The following is a 26,614-nucleotide window of genomic DNA, read 5'->3' as shown; positions in this document are numbered from 1 at the left end:
TCTGATACTAACAGGACCGGTAAGAATAAAACAACTCAACCTGTCCATCCAACAGCTTCTAAACAGAAACCCTTTAAGATGTAGAAAATAAAACACACATTTATGCAATAATGGATTCAATATATAAATGATTTAATTATGCATACATTAAAGCAAGTCTATCTCAATGAGTGGAAGAGTGGAAACAAGAAATCCAGAGAAACAGAAATATTGACAGAGCTCTACTTTTTGTTTTGGCCCCGTTTCTCTCTTTTCCCAAAGTAAAATCAATATGAGCCAATGTTAAAATTCTGAATATAATTGAGTCCATGGGCCAGACTACCACCTGAGGTGACCAAATATCAATGATGGTAATTCATATAAAATAAAAAGAAAAAGAGAAAAGAAAAATCTAATATACATAGATTTTAGAAATAAGCGGCAAAACACACTGCGGAAACAAATCAAATGCATGAATACATTCTGAATGAAATATGTACCCACATCAGTAATACACAAGGGGAGCTTTTTCTAACAGTACATTTTTATGCATTATATTTTGGTATAGCCCAATAAGTTACATGCCCTCATAGTAATTCTAAATACTTATGCTATTTTAGGCACATTTCCAGAATCATCACACAAATCTGACAAGCATAAGTTTGGTATCATTTTAAAGGTTCATTTCTTCGCTTTCGTACAAACCCTGTCATGTCTTCTGTCAGACAAACACAGTGGTCACCAGAGCTCTTCAAAAACAGCAGGCATTTCCATTGGCTGGGAGGGGGTTCCTCAATTAGTAGCTACCGTTAATTCAACTCTGCCATCTTCCTAGACAGAGCCAACAACTCACACTCCGCCAGGAAAATGAGGCCGTAACGAGTTTATTTTCTGCTCTTACTGCCCGGTTCAGTTTGGACAAGGCGCTCGCTAACGACCAGTTGTTCCGTGCACTTCCTGAGGGTGGTGTTCTGAGGCAGGGTCTCCACAGAGGCCAGGATTTTACTGTCACCCGACCTGGGGTTTCCTTAACAGTTGCACTGCTGCCCGGCCAGTTGTTTTGATTGTTTGACAAGCTCTAGTGACCCCTGGGTGACGTCAAAGAGCTCTAGTGACCATTATGTGACTTTGAATAGCTTTAGTGCAGGGGTTCCCAAACTTTTTTTTGTCTCAGGGCACCCCATAAATATTATTTTAATCGGAGGCACCCCTACTTTATAATTTTTTATTTTCACAAGAACCTTATATTTATAGCATATCGTCGTTGTCGGGTGGAAACCTTGTATGTCCAAAACCGTTCGTTTTGTAGTCATCTATAAAATGTACTAAACTAGTGAATACAGCAGATCTACAAGCACACAACGCCTCTGGATGCGAGGCGTTGATCGGCTGTTTTCACTAGTTTTGTGCGACAATCTTGTATGATGAAGCAGGGCCTTGCTTTACCAAACTTGGAGATATGAGGTTTCTGCCCGACAGTGATTATGTTGCGAGGAAAATGTTGGGATAATAGCCATTTTGGTTAGAACTGACTGAAAATAACTTTGTACTTCCAAGTTTAAAATTACACTAAATATTTTGTCCAAATAAATTCCAAATATTATCAAATTATCTCGAGGCACCCTAGGACTGGCATCACGGCACCCCAGGGTGCCCCGTCACCCACTTTGAAAACCTCTGCTCTAGTGAACAGTGCGTTTGTCTGACAAATTAGGCTTGAATGTAAGATAAGAATCTAAACTTTAGATTATGAGAAAATAAAGTGCATAAAATGATGCATGATTAAAAGAAGGAAAACATTTTTTTATGGGGGATTGATCATAATAGGAGTATGGGACAAAACTATAACTCTGCAATGACTACCATACAAAAACAATTTTCTTCTTCAAAATGTTCTTACTAGATTTGATCACCTTGGATGGAATCAAAAACGTACATTTTAGGTTCTGGCCCATGGACAACCTGTATACACATTTTTAGACCGCTCGTCTTTCAAAGAAAAACCAAAACACCCAAGAAATTCTTAATTTCTTAGTTTCTCCTACATCCTTTTGCTGCATTTCTCCAAAGTGAGTTCCGACCTTGCACTGTCTGGGGTGTTTGGCTAAATTAAATTATAATGGGCTTCTGTTATTTTATTTTTTATTATTTTTTATTTTTGGAGAAGTGCGCCAAAGCATTTGAGAAAACTGTAAAAGTCATAAAATGTTCCTTACAAAACATGACATTACATTCTGCATGCTGTACTGAAAGGGGAAAACTCACAAGACCGAAGTTATCACAGATTTGTTTACTCCAATTACAGTACAAGGATCCATAAAAATAATCACCAGCACAGAAAACAAAATGCTATTCAGTCATGGTTTGTTCATTTTCCAAAACATCTCTAAATAAAAGAACGTTTTATATGAAGGTTTATGCTGTGTGTGTGTGTGTGTGTGTGTGTGTGTGTGTGTGTGTGTGTGTGTGTGTGTGTGTGTGTGTGTGTGTGTGTGTGTGTGTGTGTGTGTGTGTGTGCGCGCGCGCGTGCGTGCGTGTGCAGGGGCGTCACAAGGGGGGGGGCAAGTCTAACCGAGTTACTAGGGCCCCAAGGTTGAGGGGCCTTAATTATTTTATACTTTAGCTATTGAAAAATAGCGGATACACAAGCTCACACTGTAGATCTGCTATTTTTGAAAAATTGTGAAAATGTGTGCAACTCTTTGAATATATGTATTTTTTTAAGCGAACATTTGTAACTCAAATTTTGCTTCAGGGGGGTCCCTGGAACTAAATATTTGGAGATGGGGAAACAGGTTTTTCAAAAGCGATTTGTGTCAATGCTTCTAAGGTTTTTTGAAAAACCCGTTTCCCCATCTCCAAATATTTAGTTCCAGGGACACCCCAGAAGCAAAATTTGAGTTACAAGTGTTCGCTTAAAAAAAGAATACATATATATTCAAAGTTTTGCACACATTTTCACGACTTTTCAAAAATAGCAGATCTACAGTGTGAGCTTGTATATCTGCTATTTTTCAATAGCTAAAGCACAAAATAATGCGTAATAATGCGTTCCAAGTCAATGAATCCTTGTACCCAGGGGCCAGAATTTGGCGCGACACCACCATGTGTGTGTGCGTGTGCGTGTGTGTGTGTGTGTGTGTGTGTGTGTGTGTGGTGAGGACACATCTACCCAAAGCAGAGGAATGTTGGCTCTGAATAGAAGGAGATCAAACAGGTATGGCAGTATGGCTTCACGCTCCTCTTCCTCCACTAGAAGAACCGACCAGAGTACTGCTTCACACTGAAACAAAGCACAAGAAGAAAGATAATGGGATGGGACGATATGAAAATGTCATATCACCATTATTGTGACAAAATAAATCACGATTTACGATAGTATCGCGATAATCAAAATCCATTATCCTGGGGCGGAACATTTGCCCCCAAAAAAATAGCAGATCTACAAGCTCACAACGCGTCGCCTAGCGACGCGTTGTGAGCTTGTAGATCGGCTATTTTTTGGCAAAGACATTTGATAGAGAGTGAAAAAAGACTGTATCAAGTACGTATATTATGTATATAAGTACCTTTTACCAATTATAGAAGGTTTACGTGGTACTGGATATGCAGCTCAGCAAATAAAAGGTGAATTGATCCCAGTGCATGGCGGAGGACGATATCACGATAAATGAAATCTCCACGATACGATTATCGTGAGTGTTTTTTTTTATCACGATAAACGATAATATCGCTTATCGTCCCATCCCTAGTTGGAGTCCACAGATGAATGATATTTCGGAGAAAAACTATTACATATACAGATCCATCTCAGAAAATTGTAATATTATTAAAAAAGAAGAAAAAAAAAGCATTGCAGATGCCATAGAACCCCAAATCATAACTGACTGCAGGAAACTTCCCACTGGACTTCAAGCAACTCAGAAGGTTGACATTTCTCCATTATAAGTCCTTGTTTTCAGTGGGTCTCTTGTAATATTGTAATATTTTGAAATATGGACCTTTGATATTCATGAGCAATATTGCATAAATATTCAAGATTTTAACAAAAAAGGTTTGGAATAATTCACTGACTGTGCAATGTATCTAAAATATATCAAAGTTCACAAGCATTTGTTTGGATCTGTATATATATAGGTTTTGGTATACTGTATAGGTAGGGTAATTGATATATTTGGTTTAAACAAAGTTTTCTTTTTTGTTAGAAGGTTAAAAGTGGCAGAACAATTTAGGTAGACTAGAGACTTTGGCTTGCTATGATGTAAAAACAAAAGGTGGGTAAAAGAAATTCACCATGGACTAGAAATGGATAATTCAAAATGTGCTCCTTATTGACTTACATTGTACGGCAAGACCACTCTGCTGGCTCTTTTTCAGCCTGTAAACGAATGCAAACAAAGCTGATTCTGACAGTATAAAACATCACCAAACCCAGCACTGTTATTTCTCTTTATAAAAAATGTCAACGTCCAGTTGATTTTACTATATTTATTAGGAAGAAAACCCAGACTGGATCAGTGTTGATGTTGTCGACTAAAACTATGACGAAAAATGTTTGTCGACTGCGTTTTTTCACTGACGAAAACTAAATAAAAACTAAATAAAAAATACGCTGTGATGACTAAAACTAAGACTAAATATATTGACAATTTCCGTCAACAAAATAAAAACTAGACCAAAACGTTAGGGAGGGACTAGTGCTGAAGAGAGTCATTTTATGTTTGGTTGCTCTCAGGTGTTGCATGCTGAAAATAGCAGATCTACAAGCTCGCAGCGTGACGCGTTGTGAGCTTGTAGATCTGCTATTTTCAGCACGCTAAAAAGTGTAAAATCGGTCATTACGATGCCTTCAAGGCCTGCCAAAATACATTTTAGTTGACTAAATCAACTGTAGATTTAGTCGCCTAAAATCTTATGTTCTAAATCTTAGACTAAAACTAAAACTTTTCAGGTGACTAAATTATGACTAAAACTAAATGACATTTTATTCAAAAGACTATGACTAAAACTACATCAAAATTTGCTGTCAAAAACAACACTGGACTGGATCCATTTATCTGGCTCTTCAAATAATGAAATGGTCTTGCCATAGAATGTAAGTGGTCTTGCCATAGAATGCACACAACCTCCACCCTTGACAGCCTTACGGGACATATTAGCCTCGTTTTAAAGCTTACTTCAGGCTATAAGCAAAAGGGGCAATTTGAAGACCTGTTGAGCAGGGTTGAGAGGACATTCTCAAGACACAATTTATCGTGATTGCTCAGCAGATAAAAAGCGCTCACCGCATTATGCTCTTTTTTTATGTTAAAGGAGTAGTTCACCCCAAAATGACTTTTTTTTTTACTATTGATTATGATTACTCACGCCATGGAGACTTGAGTTCAATAATATGTCTTGTTTTTGTCGCATTCTTAAGACAAAGAATTGATTATAGTAAACTTACCCCGACGGTTTCCCCATCCAGTCCCATGCATTTGGGTCCCCATCCGGAATCAATGGGGGTACATTTACTATAATCACATTGTTGTCTTAGGAATGCGACAAATACAAAAAAATATTACTGAACTCAAGTCTCTATGGCATGAGTAATCAATAAAAAAAAGTCATTTTGGGGGTGAACTACTCCTTTAACTATTCTCAACTATTCTCTTTTGAGAGTGCTCTGCTCAGCTAATAAAAAGCACACTGACCAACACCTTTTGCACTTTACTGTTACCTTTTTCAAAAAAGAGGACAGATAACTTAATTGTACATCAATAGAAACAAGAGCTGTACCAGTTACTGGAACAATAGCACAAGCCACATTTTAAGTTTGTGGCCTGATTTGTGACTATGATGCAGGTTACATGGAATCCTTTCTACTTCAGTCAGGTGACATAATTCATATCATGACTCACGAAAATTCATGTCACTGATTATAAGCAAGGGCTTGTTTTTGGCAATGGCTACAAGATGTAGAAAGATTAGAGTAGTAATAACATAGCATTGAAACTTTGGGTGTTAAAGTCAGTGGTTCTCCAACGCACTGGTTTCCAAACAGTGAGTTGGGACCCATTTTTATGGGTCACAACTCGTATTATAACAATTACGAAGTAGTGAAAATAACCGATCTACTGTACAAGCTCAAGTGTCTATGTAGATCTGCTATTTTCACAATAGAACCGCGATGTACAAAAATAATGCCTCAACTCCAAGTGCTATTCAGGGTGGGGGGTCCCCAGGTAAAATAAGTTTGTTTTGGGGGTCGTGGCCTAAAAAGGTTGAGAACCACTGGGTTAAAGCATACAGTACAACATGCCTGTTCTGTAGCAGATACTGGGCGTTCTGGATCTGGTCCTGTGTTCCTGTGATGGTGATGATGCGGTCCTCAGAGCCCTCTAGTGGCTCGTCGATCTTGATGGACGCCCCGGACTCGTGGCGGATCTGCTTGATCCTCTGTCCTCCCTTACCGATGATGGAGCCTGCCAGCTGCCCAAGAGAAAAAGAAAAACAGTTAGAAAGGGCTGCAATACATTCACACGTCTTTCCGTCACTTTGACATTTTAATATGAGCATCAAATCAATATTTCAAATGTGTTTTTTGCACATGCATGCCGTAAATTCCATAGGGATAGATCACACATAACATTTATGACATCATCAACTTGCGACAGGCCTTTCCCCTATTGAGTGAAAGATTCGCTATTTCTAGGAGAAATAAAATATTTAAGGTGTTTTTAATTTTACATTGTAGTTATAGAGGACTATTATAATGTATTAAGGCATATTTGTCGTATTAGCCAGGGATCACTTTAATATAAAAAGGGAGAAAAAAGGTTTCTATCACACAAAGATTTGGAGGACCCCCTGTAGTAACTCTGAGGACCCCTAGGGGTCCTGGACCCCCTGTTGAAGCGTGTTGTGTGCACAACCATGTATGAATCAGGCCTAAAGCAATCATTTTCAGCTGCTGTTAATTGCCCAACTTACATCTTTAGGTATGGTGACTTGTGTTGTGATGACGGGGCCTCCTATGTCACTGTATGATCCTCTGCCTCCTGGAAGGAGAGACATCCATGAGGGTGCAAGTCACATAAAACCAATATGATGATGATTACAAAATAAATAAAAAACAAATTACACAATATCAAAATGATAATGCTCACCAGACTGAAAATGGTCCCAGGAAGAGTTGTTGTCTTTCAAAACAGAAGGGACAACAAGAATTTCAGTACCAGTACCACTAGACAACCAGAAGAATACACTGTGCCTTGGTTAAAACCACTTGAAACCTAGCATCCCCCAACTCTTTTTGCGCCGATCCCGAACTAGTTCGGCTTTATTTCTGCCTTTTTATCGTCCGGGGTGCGGATCCCAAACTAGTTTCGGCTTTTTATATAAAATTATTTAAACACCCAGAGGCCTTACCGAAGCACCGGGCAAAATTTTCGAGCCGTCTGCCGGCCGCGATTTGTTTACATTGGCCCGCGAGAGCGTCGCGCCGCCGATATTTGCCGTCCACTCCAATGCAATCCAGGATCTTTGGAGCTCATTTTCTCTGTTCTATGCCTTTCTATGAGGGGCGCAAGGTTTAATCACGGCCGAAAATTGGGCTTCTAAAATGAGTGGTAGCCAATAGCTAACTTCAAGCTAACTTCATCCTGTTCCTGTTCTCTGGCGCGTTATTGGAAATGACACCCGAGCTCCAGGCGGAGCCGCTCGATTGTCCACGACACTGCAAGCGGCGCGAAGGCCAGCGGACCTTGGGCCGGCGGAGCGCCGCGCGAGTTACGAAGCCGTGGTGAATGCAATCGTTATATTTATGCCCAGGCCGTAAGGCCTGGGCAAGCGCACGATAAACGCCCTGTCCAAGCGACTACAATTGAGCGCTCCCTAGCTCCGCTTCAGCCAATCAAAAGCTTCAGTGGGCGGGGTTTCCCTGGAGCTCGGGTGTCATTTCCAATCACGCTTCTCTGGCCACTGGGCGCCCTCTAGTGGACATTCCGGGCACTGGATGAGTTAAGGGGCTAATGTTTATTTAACATAGCTCACAATGTGACCGCTGTGAGCTTTTAGATCGGCTATTATCGGCAGAGATATGGGTTCAAGTCAGGTTTAAGTCGGATGCCTGCCTGTCTTGTCTCGCTCTCCTCTTACTCTGCCCTTGGTTTCCCATTTTACAAATTCCCCTATTTCAAAGAAAGGTAGAGAGAGTATAAAGACTCACCATATCCACTGCTGCTCTATATTCCAGAAGCCATGGGAGAGAGAAGATAAAAAGAAGAAGAAAATAAAACATGTCATTATATGTGAATCCAAACTAGTAATAGTAATCCTATATGTGTAATCTTGTATGATGTATAATTGACTTGACGATGTGCTACAGCTACTACCACAGTCGTTTTAAACATTCACTTGCAGATGGGAACTGAATAGGTTACAGTCACTCATACCAATCGGTAATAGATTCTAAAAAAAAATATTGCTAATCAATAATACAATCAAATAATAATCAGCCCCAGTCAATCATTACAGGTGATGTAAGCAGTATATATCTAGAGCAGTGTATTATTTATGTAGAGCTTGTAGATTGGCTATCTGCACTATTTTTGCAATTATAGTGTTGAAAAACGGTAGAAAGCCCAAACTACACCAATAATTATTTTTAAACCAATATTCAAAAAATGTGCTTCTGGATTATTCGATTACTCACAACAATAATTGACAGAACAGTTGAATAAGCAATAGTTGCATTCTTATTTGACAACGAGTTACTTTTTTTATTTTATTTTTTATTTTTAGGCTGGACTCATTTAACCCATTTAGGCCTAGAATTATTTAATGCTTTAACTATTGAAAAATAGCAGATATACCGAGTGCCGCGCTGCGAGGGTTAGGGTTATTTTTTTTATTCTAATACATCTTTTTGAAAGCAAACATTTGTAACTCAAATATTTGCTTCTGGGGGGGGTCCCTGGAACAACATATTTTGAGATGGGGGGTCCGTGGCCAAATGCATGTAATTGTGGGGGTACTTGACATGAAAAGGTTTGAGAACCACTGATTTAGAAGACATTTATAGAATTGGGTAAAAAAAAGAAAGAAAAAAAAACTTGCACAAACGTTCACGATTAAAAGATATCTACAAGCTCGCAGCGCGGCACCGAGAGCTTATATATCTGCTATTTTTTTAATAGTTAAAGAAAAAAATAACAATTTATTTATTTGAAATCTAAAGTGACACAGATTTGCGTTATAGACAGAAGCTGAAAGGTTTCTATTCAAGGGATTGTTTTGGTTTCACCTCAAATTCATTTGCAAATCCAGCGGCTCTCCTCCAGACTGCGTACGAGGCTGCTCCTCGGTAACCATGGAGACCACTGTTGCCAGGCAACGACAGGCCTAGACCGCTACGTTTGCCTGATGAAAAGGACTCGTGTCCAAAGCCACTGGGCTTCAGCTACGCCATAAAAAAATAACGCCACGCCATTATTTGTGAAAACGCATGACGTTACGAACCACTGTCAGCTACAAATGGGGTGTTTTGATGCCTTGGAATATACAGTAGATCTGTGGTTTCTCTGACATTTTCATGTCAAGGATGCCCAAATTGATATGCATTTGGTTGCCAAGGACCACCAAAAGAGAAGAATTGCATTTTCTTTTTTCCTTTTTTAGATGTACAATCTCACGGTTTGCATCGCAATGCGGTGTGGGCAGAAACCTTTTAGGAGGCTAAGTGTTTAACTGTTCCTCATTTTGCTGGGACCTGGGGGTCCCCGGGCCCCACATCAAGAACCAGTGCCGTAGATGAATAGAAGAATGCACTCACCATACTATCATAACGGTCTCCTGGTCGGCCTCTTCTGTCACTATAGAAGAAAAAAGGATAATTTAAGATTCTGAGAAATAGTGTCATGAGACAAAAAGATGCATTTTCAGCTGGAAAAAGCTGGCGTCTACTGACTACACTTTTATCTAAAATACCCATTTTATTGCAGGGGGTCGCAAAACACTATTTGCCAAACCATACATTAAGGGGGAAGGAAATCATTTTAGGTTACTTGATTGGAGGCTCCATAACCATAACTGTTGTCACTCTACCATTGTGAATTACAAGCAGGTTCTCTCAGGGAGGGTGTCTAACATATCCCTTTGGGATAAGTGAGAAGCTCAGTCATCTAAGCTTCTCACCACTGCTTCTTTGCCTAGAAACTAAAGGAGCCAGTTGAGGTGATTCTGGCATTCGGGTTGTCCCCTCACAGACCAGGCACAACCAGCTGGGTGGAGGAGCTCAAGCCCATTGTGTTCATTGAAGCACCTGGCCACAGTGGCCTGCAACCTTGGAGGATTCAAACCCTTAGCGTCCGCTGTGGAGGGCAGGAACTTCACCCCTGCACAGCCCGGACACCCACAGGCTTGTTTCACATTTGATTTGTGATTCTTGTGTTGCAAATATGTATGTTTACCACTTTTTGTGGTCACATGTTCAAATAAGGGATTCTGATTTGGCTTAACCCATTTAGGCCTAGAATTAGAAGGATTCAAAAGACACTTATAGAATCGGGTCAAAATTCTAATGTTCACGACTTTTCAAAAATAGCAGATCTACGAGCTCGGAGCTTATATCTGCTATTTTTCAATAGTTAAAGCATAAAATAATGATACACAAAATGTGTACCCGTTCTAAATGGGTTAAAACAGTGGTAAATCAGTCAACAACCTTGAGTTGGCTCATGGACCCCGCCCACTGAAACAATTAATGATCGTAACTAAAGATCCTTGCAAGTTACAACTGTGTTGTCTTTCATTTATAATGGTAAAAGTGGAAACCCTGAAACAGTGGTAAATCAGCCAACAAACCACTCCCTCATGGTAAATGGCTTACTTTTCAGTCTCAACTGTACATGGGATCTTTTCTTTTCTTTTTTGAATATAATGAAATACATCTGTGACTCATTTTGTGCATTTGTGGGTTATTCATAGACAGGGTTGTTAAGTAACGGATTACATGTAACGGGATTACGTAATCAGATTAAAAAAAACTGGTAATTTGTAAAGTCTCAGGTTACATTTTAAAATGTGTAATCTGGATTACAGTAACGGATCTGAATGATGGGGGTTACATGCTGGATTACATTCTCCCCTTGCCCTCATCAATTTTACAAATAAGTTATAACGCCAAACAATAAAATAATCAAGTCGAATCAACGTAAAGTACTGCCACTTTGTTTAAGTAAAATTCTGTTGTCCTTTTCCTAATTTCATAGGCTCAATATTCTTGTCTAGTTATCAATGGTAAAACTTGTTTTATTTAATTAAATAGAGTTTTGCTAAAAAGTAATCCAAAAGTAACTGAAAGTAACTAGCAGTTACTTTTTAAATTGTGATAATCAGATTACGTTACTGACTACATTTTCTTTGCAAGTAACTTGTAACTGTAGGGGATTCCTTTTTAAAAGTAACCCTAACAACCCTGTTCATAGATCTCTATACATAATCCTGCAGGTAAAACCTCTGTACTCACTTTGGTCTGTCATCCATGCTGCCATGATAACTGCTGTGGGAGAAGCGATCCCCTCTGAAAGACCAAGAAAGGGTCAAAAATTAGAAAAATGTTCCATACTAATTTGTGTGAGAATGTTAGAATGTATAAACACCACCACAAATCATGACTTAAAAAGGAATTAACCATTTAAGGCCTACATATTTCCGTCATACAATGAATAGCAAAACTAACACATCTACAAGCTCAAGATCTGCGTACTTTCAAACTGTTTCTACATTTCTGAAATGCTTTTGAAATATTCCACCCCAAAATATGGACGTCAAGTTGAAAGTGCATACAATTAATTAGGCAGTGAAATTACAAATAATAAAACAGTGGTTCTCAACCTTTTCAGGCCGCGACCCCCAAAATAATCATTTAACTGGGGACCCCCCACCCTGACGAGCACTAAGACTCGAGGCATTACATTTTGTATAACACGGTTCTATTGTGAAAATAGCAGATCTACTGTACATGCTGTTGTGAGCATGTAGATCAGCTATTTTCACAATTTCCGCCTCTAATAATTGACAATTTGGCCAATGTTTAATTTGTCAATTTAGAGGAATTAAAAGGTCCTTAAAGGAGTAGTTCAACCCCAAAATGACTTTTTTTCTATTGATTAGTCACGCCATGGAGACTAGAGTTAAATAATATTTTTTGGTTTTTGTCACATTCCTAAAGACAAAAATTTGATTCGAGTAAATTTACCCCCATTGATTCCGGATGGTGACCCGTTTCGAAACGGGTCACCATCCGGAACGAATGGGGGTAAATGTATTGTTATCACATTTTTGTCTTAGGAATGCGACAAAAACCAAAAAATATTATTGAACTCTAGTCTCCATGGCATGACTAATCAATAGAAAAAAAGTCATTTTGGGGGTGAACTACTCCTTTAAATTGTCACTTTAGAAATGTGCAGATACCCTCTATACACTTAAACTGGTTTGTTTACAGTTGAGTGAGAAAACAACGTTGCACAGGGTTAGGGTAACCCTAACCCCCCCCCCCCCCCCCAAAGAAAACCCCTGGGGGTCCCGACCCACAGGTTGAGAACCACTGGCATAAAGGACAGTCAGTCAGTGCTACACTCACCCTCCTCTAGGTGGCGGCGGTGGGGGGAGAGGAAGGTTGCGCGCTCTGCTGCCCCCTCTAACACCTCTGCTCAGTGGGGGCGGCGGGGGCCCCCGCCGGGGGCTCATGTCGTCGTAGTCCCTCCTGGAGGGGGGCATGGGTCTGCCGCCGCGGCTGGGGGGCAGGCGGTCGAAGCCCCCGCGGCCGCGCATGGGGAAGCCCCCGATGGGCCGCCGTCCCCTCTCCTCAAACATCATGGTGAAGCCGCCGTAGTCGTACGTCTCGTCGTAGAAGTTGGGATCGTACGGCTGGGCGCGGCCTTTGATCGGAGCCTATAGGGTTAGGGATGGGGAACGATAATCGTTGTTATCCTATATCGTGATAAAGAAACCCCCACAATAATCGTATCGTGGAGATTTACATTTATCAAGAAATTATCCTCCGTCATGCACTGGGATCAATTTACCTTTTATTGGCCGAGCTAAATGACGTACTTGATACTGTATTTTTTCACTCTAACAAATCTCTTTGCCAAAAAATTGCCGATCTACAAGCTCACAATGTGTCATAAAACGCAACGCGTTGTGAGCTTGTAGATCTGCACTTTTTTGGCAAATGTTCCACCCCAGCATGATGGATGTTGGGGATATTTTGATTATCGCGATAATTTCGTAAATCGCGATTTCTTTGGTCACAATGATCGTGATGTGACATTTTCATATCGTCCCATCCCTACCTAGGCTTATGGAGAAGTGTGAGCTTTGTTGAAGGCCTTATTGATCCAAAGCAAACACGTTAGAACAAAATGGCATCTAAAACAACAATAACATAGTAGGGCTGGGGGATATGACTTCAGGTCAATATCACGGTTTCAAAGTTTTAGGTCAATTAAGATTGATGAAACCATTTCTGACCTTTCTTTTTTTTTTTTGGTCAATGCAACGCGTTGTAAACTTGTTCATCAGCTATTTTAACAGTTTTTGAAGGCCACCATTGTACCACTAAGTATAATACAGAGTTACGAGGTTAATCAGACCAATCAGTTCATTATAAAAATTTGATTAGAATGATGATATTTAAGAAGAAAGAAAGTCCCGTTATTGGTTCTAAATGTCAACAACAATATGGCAGCATATTGGTTCTAAATGTCAACAACAGGTCAGTGTCAGTTATGCTCTTGTTTTCAGCAGACCTCGGGGTTGAAATCTCACCTCTGACACCAACTCCAGGATGACTTTAATGCACTCCACGACTCGCTCTGGTTTCCCTCCTACCAGGACCACTCTGTCTGTTGAGTGAGGGCAGCACTCCTGGAACAGCTTGATGGTGGTCTGGGTGTTCTACGGGACCGAAACACAGCGTTACAAGCAAACTCATGGCAAAGAGCAGCTTCGAATGCTATCAACGCATTGAATGGGAATTTGTCAGGTCTTTTCAGACGATTGAATGGTGCAGTAGCTGATATACTGAGCTACGTTGTCACCATTCAATGAGTTGATGGCAGTGGGTTGACAAAAGTTAACCCCCTGGTTTACAACTTCTAATGGCGCTGAGTCGGCTCATGCGATCTTCGCAGCGCTCGACACAGTGACTCACTCGCTGCCGCTCGTTCAGCGTTGTCTCACGTGGATCAAGGTCGCCTGAGACGGCGCGCCACTGTCATGGTCAATAACTATACTTTAAACGGCAGAGCTACCGAGCCCCGTCGGAAGGTCATTTGTCTCCCAATCAATGGTGTGATTAACCTACCCGGTAGCTGAGTATCTCAAGCTACTGCACCATTCAAAGGTCTGAAGCTATGTGACAAATTCCCATTCAGTGTGTTGATATCATTCGAATGAGGTGCACGGCAGAGCAGCGTGGTCTTACCTCTCTCAGCTCCTTTATCTTGGCACCTTTTACCCCAATGATGCCCCCGGCCAAGCTCTGATGGACCAGCAGTCGCAGCTCGCTGTCGAAGTCCATCCCATTGTAATGCTGGTACTTCACAAAGAAGTGGTAAATTAGTGTGAGGTCATGGGACCTTGGGGATTATAAACATTTAACAGTAGTTGGGCTTTTCTATCAATCTGTTTTATGCACATTTTTGATGCCACAAATGTTTTTACTCTGGCTTGAAGTCTTTCATGAAGAAGAAAGTGCTTAATGGAAGATGTTAACGCTTTTGCCGATAACGTTCTGAACATTTAACACACGACTATTGATTCTGCACAATTATAAGTATTAGCCACATCAGTATCCAAACGCATGTAGGCCTACTAAAGAATAAATTGATAAAAACAATAATGAATGCCATTTGTTTATTTAAAAAGAATGTGACGATAACCATAATTGTAACATAATTCATGTCATGAATGAGTTTGAAAGTGTGTGTACTGCTGCTCTGATCACCAACGTTGCCCACTTATTCTTCTGTAGTGATACTTTCTGCCATTATGTAGCATTCAATATCCAACTTTGAAACGCAGGTGCCGGTTTGGTCCAAATAAAAGCCATAATTATGTGGGATAAGCTCAGCCAAGGTGACCGTGGGCAGCCTTAGGAAAAGCATAACGAGAGTGCAGGCAGTTTCTCCACAAGTCAAGTGTAATTAAAAGTTATAAAGGCAGGTGGGTAAAAGTCAGCAGAACTAGAACTCTGTACTGGTGAGTACTAACAATTCAAACATGTCTGCAACTTAATGTCGTTTATGAATAGTCCAATTTACAGAGGAAAGAAACATTTCCCAGCCTAATTCAATTTGCAGCCCAATCAGCGACCAAGGCAGGGCGTGTAAAGAATTTTAGGACAAAAGAGCGTCTAAAAATATACCTCTCACCTGACTGGAGAAATAAGAGTCGTGGATGGAAACGTGCTTAAATTCACATGGTTTGCATTTCTGAAAATTCTGTTACATTTGGATGGAAACCCCAACTATAGAGGTAGGGATGCAGCGATATCTTATCGGTATCGGGTTCCGATATGACTTAATTAAGTCATATTGGGATTTCGGATATCGGACACGACATCACCGATCCAAGTCCCGGATAAAAGATAATAAAAAAGTATCTGGCTTATAAATATGCAATGTAATCACACAACTGTAAGCCCATAACCAAACGTTTTAGCATATACTTATTAAATAAACAATCCCACAATCAAAACTGCATTCTGTTTTTTGAACTGAAGCCTATCCTACAATTAATAAATGGCTTTAATTGAACGTTTTTTTTTTCTCTTGCTATGTAGCCTACTGTATCGGGTATCGGTGAAGTATCGGGAAATATCCAAATGTATATATCGGATCGGATCTAAATGGACAAAAACCTATATCGGTGCATCCCTATATAGAGGTGTAGGTTTGTGTTAGTTGGATGAATTTAACGAAGTGCTCTACCTCCTCCAGAGTAGGGATGATCTTCAGCAGAATCTCTCCGATAGTGTCAATGTTGGCACTGACGCTAAGGATCCTGTGAGGAATATTTGGGCCAAAGGGAATTAAGGCATAAAAAGAAGGAAGACACACACACACATACAAAACAAAAGCTCGCTATAAGATGAGTGAGGCAGTTCAAACAAAAAACACAAAGTTACAAGGGGGAGAAGAAGAAAAATAAAGATTTGACTGCAGCATACGGTACACTCTTTCTCCCAATTCTGGGCTGATAAAAACGAGCAGCTGACATGCACTTGGTCTGATCTGATCTCAAACTCAACAAAGAGGCCTGACGACAGGAGGATGGGCAACTTGAAAAATAGACCCAAATTAACATGTGGCACTAGACTGGCCAACACAGTGCAGAGAGAAAGAAGAATTCTAGAACCATCCCACCACCAGCACTATCGGGGAAGGGAGAAACTAAAACAAAAAACTGAACATATTGCCATGATGATGACAATCGCGTCACCGGTTCAACCTCCTCGTCGTGACAAAAGGTAGGTGGGGGAGGGGTTGGGTGGGGAGGGGAGGGGGGGGGACAGGGGTGGGGTGAGGTGGGTGTGGCAGTATAGGGCAGTAGAAGAGAGTAAATTAACCACCTTTCCTATTTTGGGCAAGTCATTAAATCTTACACACCAGGGGGGGCATTTAAAAAAAATTACATATTTTTTCGTGTTAAGTCCATCCACACAAAAAGTGTATATTATACGCCATAAAGCGATAGTTTTTATTTGGAACAGGTCCTTTCTTGGGGGAAGCTTCCGCACCGCAAATAAAAGGCATCAACCTGTATTATTGATGCATCAACTACACACAATGTTTTGAATGGTTTATTCGTCACAGGCCCCCGGAGTGTCAAGACCATCACAAGCCAAACTTTTCAAAAAAATTGCGAAAATAGCCAATCTATAAGCTCACGACGTACATACAGTATATGCTCACAACGTGTTGTGAGCTTATAGATCGTCTATTTTCACTATTATCATATGCCTGAGTATATTTATAGGGCTTACGAAGTGGTTAACAGAGCAGGGGGCGGAAAAGACTGAGAGGAAGGACGTGAGTAGTAGCCAACCACTCGGTGGGCACAGGAGGGGATAGGAGCAGTGGGGGAGGGGGGCATGAAAGGTTTAACAGGCAGATCGTATCTGATGGGGGGGGGGGGGGGGCGGAGAGGAACTAAACAGAAGAGATGCAGCACATAAAGGAAATAAAGAAGACAACAGAGTATAATGAGTGACAGAGTGGGGGGTAAGAGGGCATTCAGCCAGCGATTGCGGAGAGTGATGTTGAGAACAGTGGGGGGAGGGGGGCCGAGGGGGTTGGCACAAAGGAGAGAGAGAGCGATAAAATAGGAAATCTGCTTTCCCCAAGTTCACGATTACATTGAAATTAAATATCACAGCAAGGAAAACAAAAAACAAAACATAACATCGAACAGCTGGGCTCCTCCTATGTACATGGAATTATTGGTTCTTCGGCGGTTCTTTGCGATTGTTGCTATATGGCACTGCTGTCATACAAAGAACCGGTGTTCAGCCCCTGTATGGTTCTCTACTGGTTCTTCAACTTAGTTCCGGCGCCTCTAATGGTTCCGTATAGGAACCATTTGACAAAGGTGCTATATAATATGTCACCGTTATGATAGGTGATAGATGGCATCAAAAGAGGTTCCCCTGATTGCGAGCCAAAGAACCATTTTTGGTACGATTTGTAACTATGAAAATCTATGAAAAACGAAGTGGCTTTGAGTATTTGCAGCATTCTCTGAATGGGATAATCCGACTGGATTTGTAGCGGAACAACAGAATGTCCAAATTAATGGAAATGCTTACAATGTGACGAGGGGGTAAAGAAGACAGAGAAATCAAATGGAAACAACACATGTCTCTTAGAAGTGTGTGTGGGGTGGGGGGGTGGGTGGGGGTGGGGGGGGGACCGGGGGGAGGGGTCGGGGTATTATATTATCAATGTATATAAAAAGTTGAAATGAAACAAGAAGGCAGGTTATCAAAGACACGTTGTTTTCACTGTTCTAATCAGGCAGTGAGGCAATAACTTGGTGGGACATACCGCTCTGGGCCACTGCTGTCAGGGACTGATACACTGGCATTGTACTGCAGTGGTGGTGGTGGTGGTGGTGGTGGTGGTTGGTGGAGGTTGGCATTGGGCAGAGGGGCATTCAATCACAAGTTACGGCGCCCGTTTAAGGCGTGGGGTGGGCACAGATTATGGGCGGGGGCCAACCGGGTGTGTCAGGTGGGCGGGCGGGCGGGCGTTCAGGGGCGGGCGGAGGTTGGGCCAACGTCAAGGTGGGCAACGCAGGAGGAGGGGCATGACGATCCGGTACATGATGGGCAACGGAGGAAGGTGGCCAAAAATAAAAACAAAAAGTAAAAGGAGAAGGGAAGAGGGGGAGAAGGAATACATTTTAATTGAATGCACGCTGTACTGCATCACTTGTACTTTGTCCCAAAAAAAAAAAGATAAGAACTGAAAATGCGGCGAGCGCTTTTAAGAACAGCAGCAATGAACCGTTGGACTTGGTCTGTCGAGATAAAAAGGTTAATAGCAGTGCTGACTCTACCAGACTAATAGATCTGCTGAAGCTTTAAAAACACCTGCAGAGGGCTTGGCTGTCACCTCCGCCAAGTGAGGGCCGGGGGGGGCCAATTGGAAAGGAGGGAAATTAAATAATAATAATATAATAATTCATTAATATGTAAATATATATTTTTTTCAATTCAAATCATAATATTATTTTGCCAGTTCAACAAACCCAACGTCCCTATTTTAGGCATGTTTGCCTATTTTGGACATAGACATTCGATAAAAAAAAATCTCGATTTTTCAAAAGAATAGCACAGCCTTTTTGCAATATGGGGGCCACAGCCAGAGGCTATGATTATCTGGGGGTCCTTGGGGCATGGAAACCTGATCAACCCCTACAACCCCACCTGTTCACTCAGATCAGCCAACACAGGGATGCTGACAGAAACCTCGCTAAAAACCCCAGGACAAAAATCAACTCGTCCTAGACAAGTTGCCCTCCTGGCCCCCAAACTGTGGAATAAACTCCCTGTTGCACTTAGAACTACAGACTCACTCCCTAGCTTCCACCGACTCCACCTAAACCCATAGCACTTACTGTAACACTCTCCCTTCCCTCAATGACCATACATGAAGCTAGATAGCATTTTTAGGTTTTAGACGTTTTTTACTGATTAGGTGCGTGGTCTGCCTATGTTATTCTTTTTTCTAGATTGATATTCCTATGCATTTGTTATATTGTTATAGTGATGTATATTACATGCTTATTGTAAGTCGCTTTGGATTAAAAGCGTCTGCTAAATGCCTAAACTGTAAACTGTGAAATGTTAGTGAACGGAACGCCTACACTGCACTATAGCAGTGGTTCTCAAAGTAGAGTCCAGGGACCCCCTGGGTTCCTTATTACAGGTCTGTAACTCAAATGGACCGGCTAATGGACTCTCAGAGTTATGGGGGTCCTTGAATTTAAAACGTTTGAGAACACCTCCAATATCGCACCAATACTGGTTGAGGGTACTGAAATGAACAACAAAAAACCGAGAGACGTTCTATGAAACACTCCTTTCCGTCATACCCACTTCTGTCCAAACAAGCCTAAACCATGTCTGTCTGATTAATACATTTGAACGATATGTTAAAAAGAAAATGCATTCAATGAAATAACACGTCAAGCATAATTTCCACTGTGGTCCTTAGTCTTGTACAGACAGACATAACAAGGAACAGACGTAAGGTTGTCTGCTCATGTGAGCCAAGTATAAGTAAATGAACTACTTGACTGACCAGTGGCAATTCTTTAGTCGGACAATTAAATAATTGTGTGGGGGGGGGGGGGGAAGAATTCCAACGGAATCAAATCAGTGGCCCTTGAAATTAGCATTAGTAAAATAAAAAAACATTTGAAAGAAATCCAATGCACATATATTTGGAAATTAAACAAAGTAATGTTTTGCTTTGTTTAAGAGAGGGTTTTAGCCACCTCCGTTCTTCCTTCAGTGGAAGAGTATCAGAAGTATGGTATGCGTTTACTCACATCTGTGCGTAGAGCTTTTATGTTCTTGCCACCCTTTCCAATCACAGCACCTGCATTCTGTGGAGAAACAAGAGCTTTTATTACAATATTTTAACATGCAATTGGTCATTATCGGTATCTGCAATCAGGCTCAAAACATCCCCCGCAAGTGCAATACCCGTAGGTCATTATCGGTATCGGCAATTACGCTCAAAACATCCCCCGCGAGTGCAATACCCGTATGACCAACTTCTGAAATACCCTGATACTTTTTATGAATTATTACTTTACCAGTTGAATACAAATTCAGATTAATGGCAGTGGCAATGTGACCATCTCTCTACAGAATCTTCCTTGTGCAATATGAAAACTCACTTCTCTAGGCAATATTGTGACACTGCCTGGGATATGATCCTTAGTTTCTAGTGAACACAACCTGATATTCATAAGTATAACCCACTTCCTTTTAAAATGTAATATCAAAAAGTCTATTTATTAACAACATCTACAGCATATTGTCTTTGTATTCTGTTTTCTCCACCCACAGAGAAAATAGAGCAGACACCGAAACTCTAGCAAGCGTCCGCAGCGCGTGCAGGTGGTGTGTTCACTCTTGTCGGTTACCCTGGGTGCCAGACAACGGGTACACATATTGTGTATCATTATTTTATGCTTTAACTAATGAAAAATAGCAGATCTACAAGCTGCAAGCTTGTAGATCTGCTATTTTTGAAAAATCGTGAAAATTTGAATTTTGACCCGATTCTATAAGTGTCTTTTGAATCCTTCTAAGGTTTTTTGAAAAACCTATGTTTCTATGTCAGCAATCTGGCCAGCCATCGTCAAAGAAAAGGTAATTTTCATTTAAATGGAGCTCAGTTGGTCTGTTCTTGAGAGACTATTATGTCAGTGGTTCTCAAACCTTTTCATGTGAAGGACCCCCAAAATGATATTTATTTGGCCACGGACCCCCATCTCAAAATATTTAGTTCCAGGGACCCCCCCAGAAGCAAAATTTGAGTTACAACTGTTCGCTCTGAAAATACATATACCGTATTTTCCGGACTATAAGGCGCACTTAAAAGCCTTTAATTTTCTCAAAAAACTACAGTGCGCCTTATAGTCCAGTGCGCCTTATATATGGATCATTCATTTACATTGACATTCCCTTTAGCACAGCTCCATCTGTTTGATGCATAACGCAACGGTAGGGTCTATTATGTGCGCCTTATAGTCAGGTGCGCCTTATATATGAAAACAGTTTGAAAATAGACCATTCATTGACAGTGCGCCTTATAGTCAGGTGCGCCTTATAGTCCAGAAAATACTGTATTCAAAGATTTGCACACATTTTCACGACTTTTTCAAAAATAGCAGATCTACAAGCTCGCAGCGCGGCGGCACTCGGTGCCGCGCTGTGAGCTTGTATATCTGCTATTTTTCACTGGTTAAAGCATTCAATAATTCTAGGCCTAAATGGGTTAAGGCCAGGGTGCATTCTCTGAGCACGCCCTCCATACAGTGGGTTACACTAAAGCCCTATATAAATGATAAATGGTGCATTTATGTAGCACCTTAATCCAAAGTGCTTTACAATGTGCATACAGCGGAGGAAACCATGGGAGCCACCAGAGCTCAACGAGAGCAGTTGGAGTTCAGCATCTTGCTCAATCAACACCAAACCAGTGGGAGCCTTTCCGGAAACCTTCAGGTTCCCAAGTGGCCACTCTTTCTTGTACGATGAGTATCTAAAATAGTAGTATATTCACAGAACAGCCATCTTCAATATTCTGGAAAGTTTTGACAAATTAAAATTTTTGGGAGCAAAAAAAATATTGTATTGGATTGAAAATATCCCGAACTTGTTCGGGATAGGCACAAGAAGGGTTAATAGAGTGATGTATGGCGTGAATCATCTCTAAATAGGCAACCACACTTGCAATTTCCTAGAATTGCACCTTTCTAGTTTATGTTTTGATTTTTGTAAAGATTTTACTGAATAGGTGCTTGGTTAATAGTAATAGTAATCTAAGTTTTTCTTAGATTACTATTTCTATGCATTTGATGTATCGACGTTGATGTATTTATTACCTTGCTTATTGTCGCTCTGTATTAAGAGCGTCTGCTAAATGCCTAAATTGTAAATTGTCTACTGAATGATGGGGAACTTTACTTTGCTCTGAAGCAGCACCCGCAACTCCACCATCTCGTCTGTGTTACGAGAACGCTTGAAGGCCTGCTCCTCGTCCATGTCCTCCGCTGGCCTTTTACCTGACGGGACAAAAAAATTTGGCTTCAATACAAAACAACAGAAGATTTTCCAAACGCAGCCTAATGCTGACATTTGGGGCGCAAAGAAGTGCCTAAATTAAACCTAAAATTAAAAGAACACACAATAATGCTTCCCAACTCTCTGCAACAAATAATGAACACACCCGCCTGTGAAGCAAGGAGGAAGTTGGAACCAAAAGGCAATGAGATTCATCTTGACATGAATTTTAAGTACAGTGTGTGGCGAGGATAAAACAACAACCAACACAAATACCATGTGACTTTGAGCCACGCTGTCTCACGTGCCTCTGTCATGGTCAATAACTATACTTTATATGGCGGAGGTCATTTGTCTCCCAATCAATGTTGTGATTAGCCTAACCGGTAGCTCAGTATCTCGCCTACTGCACCATTCAAAGGTCTGAAAAGACGTGAAAAATTCCCATTCAGCGTGTTGGTATCATTCAAATGGGGCGATTATGCCCCCCTTCCCACCCCACCTTTTTTCTTTACAGAATGGGTTTTAATCAGAAGCCAGCTTTATCTGGGCAGGTATCCAGGCTATCCTTTCACATAACATGGGCAGATCTGGTCACAGACACCGGAACAGCGGTGTCTTGGACACAAGACATGCACTACCATCTGACAAGCCCACATGACGCCAGGCACACATTTCCATATCATTTTCAAGTGCAGTAATGACAAGAGTATGCTCACATTATACTGCATCCTAAACTGCGAGTGAGAATGTACTGTAAATATTGGTCCATATGGCACTGAATTATATTATATATTATATTATAGACAAAAATGCAGTTCCGACTCCTGTGATAACGATGCTATAACATTTCTTTAACACTTGAATACATGTCAAACAGGAGGAGAGATTAGGGCTGCATGATTTAGGGTCAAATTATTTTGTCAGATATTTTAGTTATTAGTATCAATTATTTTTATTTTTGCCTTCTTTTTTTGCAGCTCTATGCTGCGCCATGGACCTTTTCTCACTATTCTCCAGATTGGTAGAAGTGGAACTGCTGTAATTGGCCTTTTAGCATTAATCAACGTGAATAGATGAGTGTGCTTGGTGTGATTCCATGGCAGGTTTTTACCCCCAAATGATATTATTAAACCTTGAAGAGAGATACATGACTTCCACTTTATTATCATGGTTGGCTGACATTGCCAATCATGTCTCAGTCACCCGATCCCCAAGTTATCATCTCATGGAAATGATCGCTTCTGAAACACCTGTTTTTCCTACATTAAGTGTACGTGATCTGTTTTATCTGCTGACCACAAATGTTTATTTTATTATTTAATGAAAATTGCAGTTGTTTTTAGCATACCATTCGTGTCAGTATTGCTGAATGTGGTCTCCTCTTCTTGCTGCTCAAGTTCTGTCTCCATCGTCTTGCACCAGCAATGGAATGCAAACACACGCCTCTCCCTGGATTTGATAGTGTGCGAGGTAACATTTGGTAGTCAGGATAGACAGGGTATAGCATACACACATTAGGATGCACAAATCAAACTAGTTATGTTGGCTCGTAGGTGACTTGGTGAGGCTAATGGGATAAGCTTGTGCAAATGTATAAAGAGTTATTACTCAGGGATTCTCAGGGAGTTTGCATGTTCTCCCCGTGTCCCCTAGGGTAGGTACCCTCACAAAAAACATGCAGTAATCATGGTCTCTATACTGCCTCCCCCTAGTCAGCCTGATGGGAGGGGAAAGGAACTGGTTGGAATAACGCTGCGCTACGCCCTACCGAAACTCCCCCACTGTCAGGGGAAAAGAAGCTGCCTGTTCACTCCTCATGCATTGCAGGAAGCATGAGCTCAGTTCGGGGCTCTCCCCAGGTTGGCAGAGGTAGAGTATAGCGCCCAGGATTACAGCTTAGGCAATTGGCACTGGGTGAAAAATGGGTTACAAAAATCGTGGGATAAATAACAGGGATTCTCATTCTGCAGGTTTAGGCAAGTCAGATTTAACTGTCTGATTTGCCCAACATAGGCCTACAACAAGTGGAAATTCTGACAATTCCAGGCTCCCACAGTCACAATAAGCTTGCAATCTCAAGAGGAGGCCCTCCACTAGTGAGATGCTGGTCAATGGCGTTGCCAAATATTTGAGCTACGCCATTAACCTCGCGTCACCAGACTTTCCACCTCGACACCCTGTTAACAGCAGCACCACACAAACCCATGTTCCAAAGTCTCAATCAACATTGAGTTTGCTATTCGTGTGCACGCCTATTGTGACTGCGTGACTGTGAAGATTCACATCGCGCATTTTATTTTACATCAGTGGTTTTCAACCAGTGGTCCGTCCGGGGACCACCAGTGGTCCTCGAGAGGGTTCCAGGTGGTCCTAAATGGGCCCTTGTTAGAGGAGCTTTAACTACTCTTGAGAGTGTAAAGTAGACCTATAAGGTTTAAATTTTACGCTCCCAAGAGTTGAATTATTGTTCAACAGCTTCATTACTCAATTAACAAAAAGTTTGTTTGCCTGTTTTACCTCTTGATTGTACCAACACCAATACAGTATGGAATTGTGGACAAAATATTCTACGTTATGGATCTGAGAGGCTAAATGTCATTAAATGACAAATGGTGGTCTGTGGCTCAAATGCCGAATAAATAATGGGCCTGCGAGTTAAAGCCGAAAGCAGGAGTAGTGCATGCCAGGGAGGATGTCACGCGTGCACGTTTAACATCATTACAGACATAAATCCTACTGTGCATACCAGCAAGTGGTTATCAACCAGTGGTCTGGGGACCACTAGTGGTACTTGAGGCCAAGGGGTTTCAGGTGGTCCCTAGCTAAATGATGGAGTTGGTAACCAAATGCAAGTGTAAAATGAAACCAAATTGGGGACTGCCCCATGGTTCGAACTCCCGTTGGTCCGAACAGGTTAACATTCACCAGGTGGTTAGCATTCACCAGCGTCGGCAGGTTAGCTACTCACCAGGTTAGCGTTAGTTTTACTGAGGTTTGGGTTAGGTGGTCGGACCAAAGGTTGTTCGAACCACATGTTAACACCATGCATTGCTTAATTTGCAAGATGTCCGCACGATTAAATAAATGTAGAATTCTTATTTTGATCAACGTGTGCCTGTTATCTCTCCTAACCCATCAATACAGCATGTAATTGTGGACAAAATCGTAACACGATAACAGAATATTCCAAGCTTTGAGTCTGAGAGGCTAAATGTCATCAAACCGTGGTCCGTGGTGAATAAATAATGGGCCTTGATGTGAAAAGGGGAAAACCACTGGTGCGCACATTACATACAATCAAAACACACAATGTGACGCCTGACTTCACACACCGTTAGCTATATGCTAGCTGCAACATGCTAACAACGCACAGCTAGCCAGGCAGCCAGCGAAAACAGCCGATGTTCAAGCTCACAGCGCGTCCTGGTGCGACGCGCTGTGAGCTTGTAGGTCTGACATTTTAGCTATTTTTTTTGAGGAAATTAATTAATTTGACTCTCTTATCTTTGTTTTATATTATTGACATGGCCATGGGGAACGCCAATGAAGTTTCTTCACGAGGCGTGTCTCGACACGTTGCGACGGCGCATGCAAAAATACAGCGTTAACATCATGATATTTAAGCCAACTAAACCATTACACGTTTATTATGCAAGCTGGTATTAATGAGAAATGGAATACGCATGCTGTAAAAAATGGTTTAATAAATAATGCCAAAAAACAAACCTGCCACAAGACCGCGTTCTCCTCCACTATGAAAATGTTAACAAGTTCTAACCTAAACCACCACAGACAGCACAGAGACGCGACGGACAGTCTTCTGTGTGTGTGTGTGTGTGTGTGTGTGTGTGTGTGTGAGATAGAGTGAGTTCGTTCGTTTCTACATCAGCACCGACGGTTGGAGCAATGAAAAAAAGTAAAACACGTTCTATAATAGTGTCAGTATGAACCGGCGTTGAGCTGTCGTGAAAAACGAACACACCATAAACACCGACTTCAGTGGTTTCTATTTGCTGTTCAGTGCTCAGATCCGGTTCAGGGCGGGCCTATCCGGTTATTCAACGCACGCACGCATATCAAAGCGCACAGATGGCGTTGTTTCCGTATCTGCCCTAGAACGGATATGCTGATTGAAAGGTGAATTGAGCCCAGCTTGGTGATCGGGGAGGACGCACCCGAGAAATACGTTTTTATTGGGTAGATCGCCTGTCGAGTTAAATCGACGCTTCGTCAGCAATGTTGCCAGATCTGCTTATTTTGAACAATCGACCTTGT

At 41.4% G+C, this 26,614-nt stretch overlaps 1 protein-coding gene across 3 annotated transcripts; it reads right to left on the bottom strand.

Moving 5' to 3' along the window:
• Positions 1-111: 111 nt before the first annotated feature.
• On the bottom strand, positions 112-26,161 carry hnrpkl (heterogeneous nuclear ribonucleoprotein K, like). 3 transcript variants are annotated; one of them, XM_080743235.1, is made up of 17 exons: positions 26,066-26,161; positions 23,688-23,788; positions 22,241-22,338; positions 20,089-20,145; positions 18,078-18,121; positions 15,963-16,035; positions 14,456-14,569; positions 13,798-13,926; positions 12,608-12,918; positions 11,489-11,542; positions 9,794-9,833; positions 8,189-8,204; positions 7,128-7,160; positions 6,952-7,019; positions 6,281-6,450; positions 4,320-4,357; positions 112-3,262 (listed from the first exon to the last, which is right to left on the bottom strand). In XM_080743235.1, exons 2-17 carry the CDS (start codon positions 23,746-23,748, stop codon positions 3,258-3,260), a joined length of 1,311 nt encoding a protein of 436 aa, XP_080599361.1. In that variant the 5' UTR covers positions 23,749-23,788; positions 26,066-26,161; the 3' UTR covers positions 112-3,257. The 3 variants fall into 3 exon arrangements, with proteins under 3 accessions (XP_080599361.1, XP_080599362.1, XP_080599363.1); XM_080743236.1 differs by having other exon boundaries at positions 14,456-14,563; XM_080743237.1 differs by lacking the exon at positions 4,320-4,357.
• Between the last annotated feature and the right edge of the window lie 453 nt (positions 26,162-26,614).

Source organism: Nannobrachium achirus, assembly GCF_963921795.1.
Source record: "Nannobrachium achirus genome assembly, chromosome: 15".
Classification (NCBI taxonomy): domain Eukaryota; kingdom Metazoa; phylum Chordata; class Actinopteri; order Myctophiformes; family Myctophidae; genus Nannobrachium; species Nannobrachium achirus.
The sequence above is the reverse complement of the archived record's forward strand: the minus strand, read 5'-3'. Positions and strand labels throughout refer to the sequence as shown.

Excerpts from the sequence above, each read along its gene's own strand:
- hnrpkl (XM_080743235.1), bottom strand. The coding sequence starts at position 23,748 with ATGGAGACAGAACTTGAGCAGCAAGAAGAGGAGACCACATTCAGCAAT. Across the intron at positions 16,036-18,077 it reads GACAGCAGTGGCCCAGAGCG|GATCCTTAGCGTCAGTGCCA; the intron begins GTATGTCCCACC and ends TATTCCTCACAG. Across the intron at positions 14,570-15,962 it reads TCATCCCTACTCTGGAGGAG|TACCAGCATTACAATGGGAT; the intron begins GTAGAGCACTTC and ends TTCTTTGTGAAG.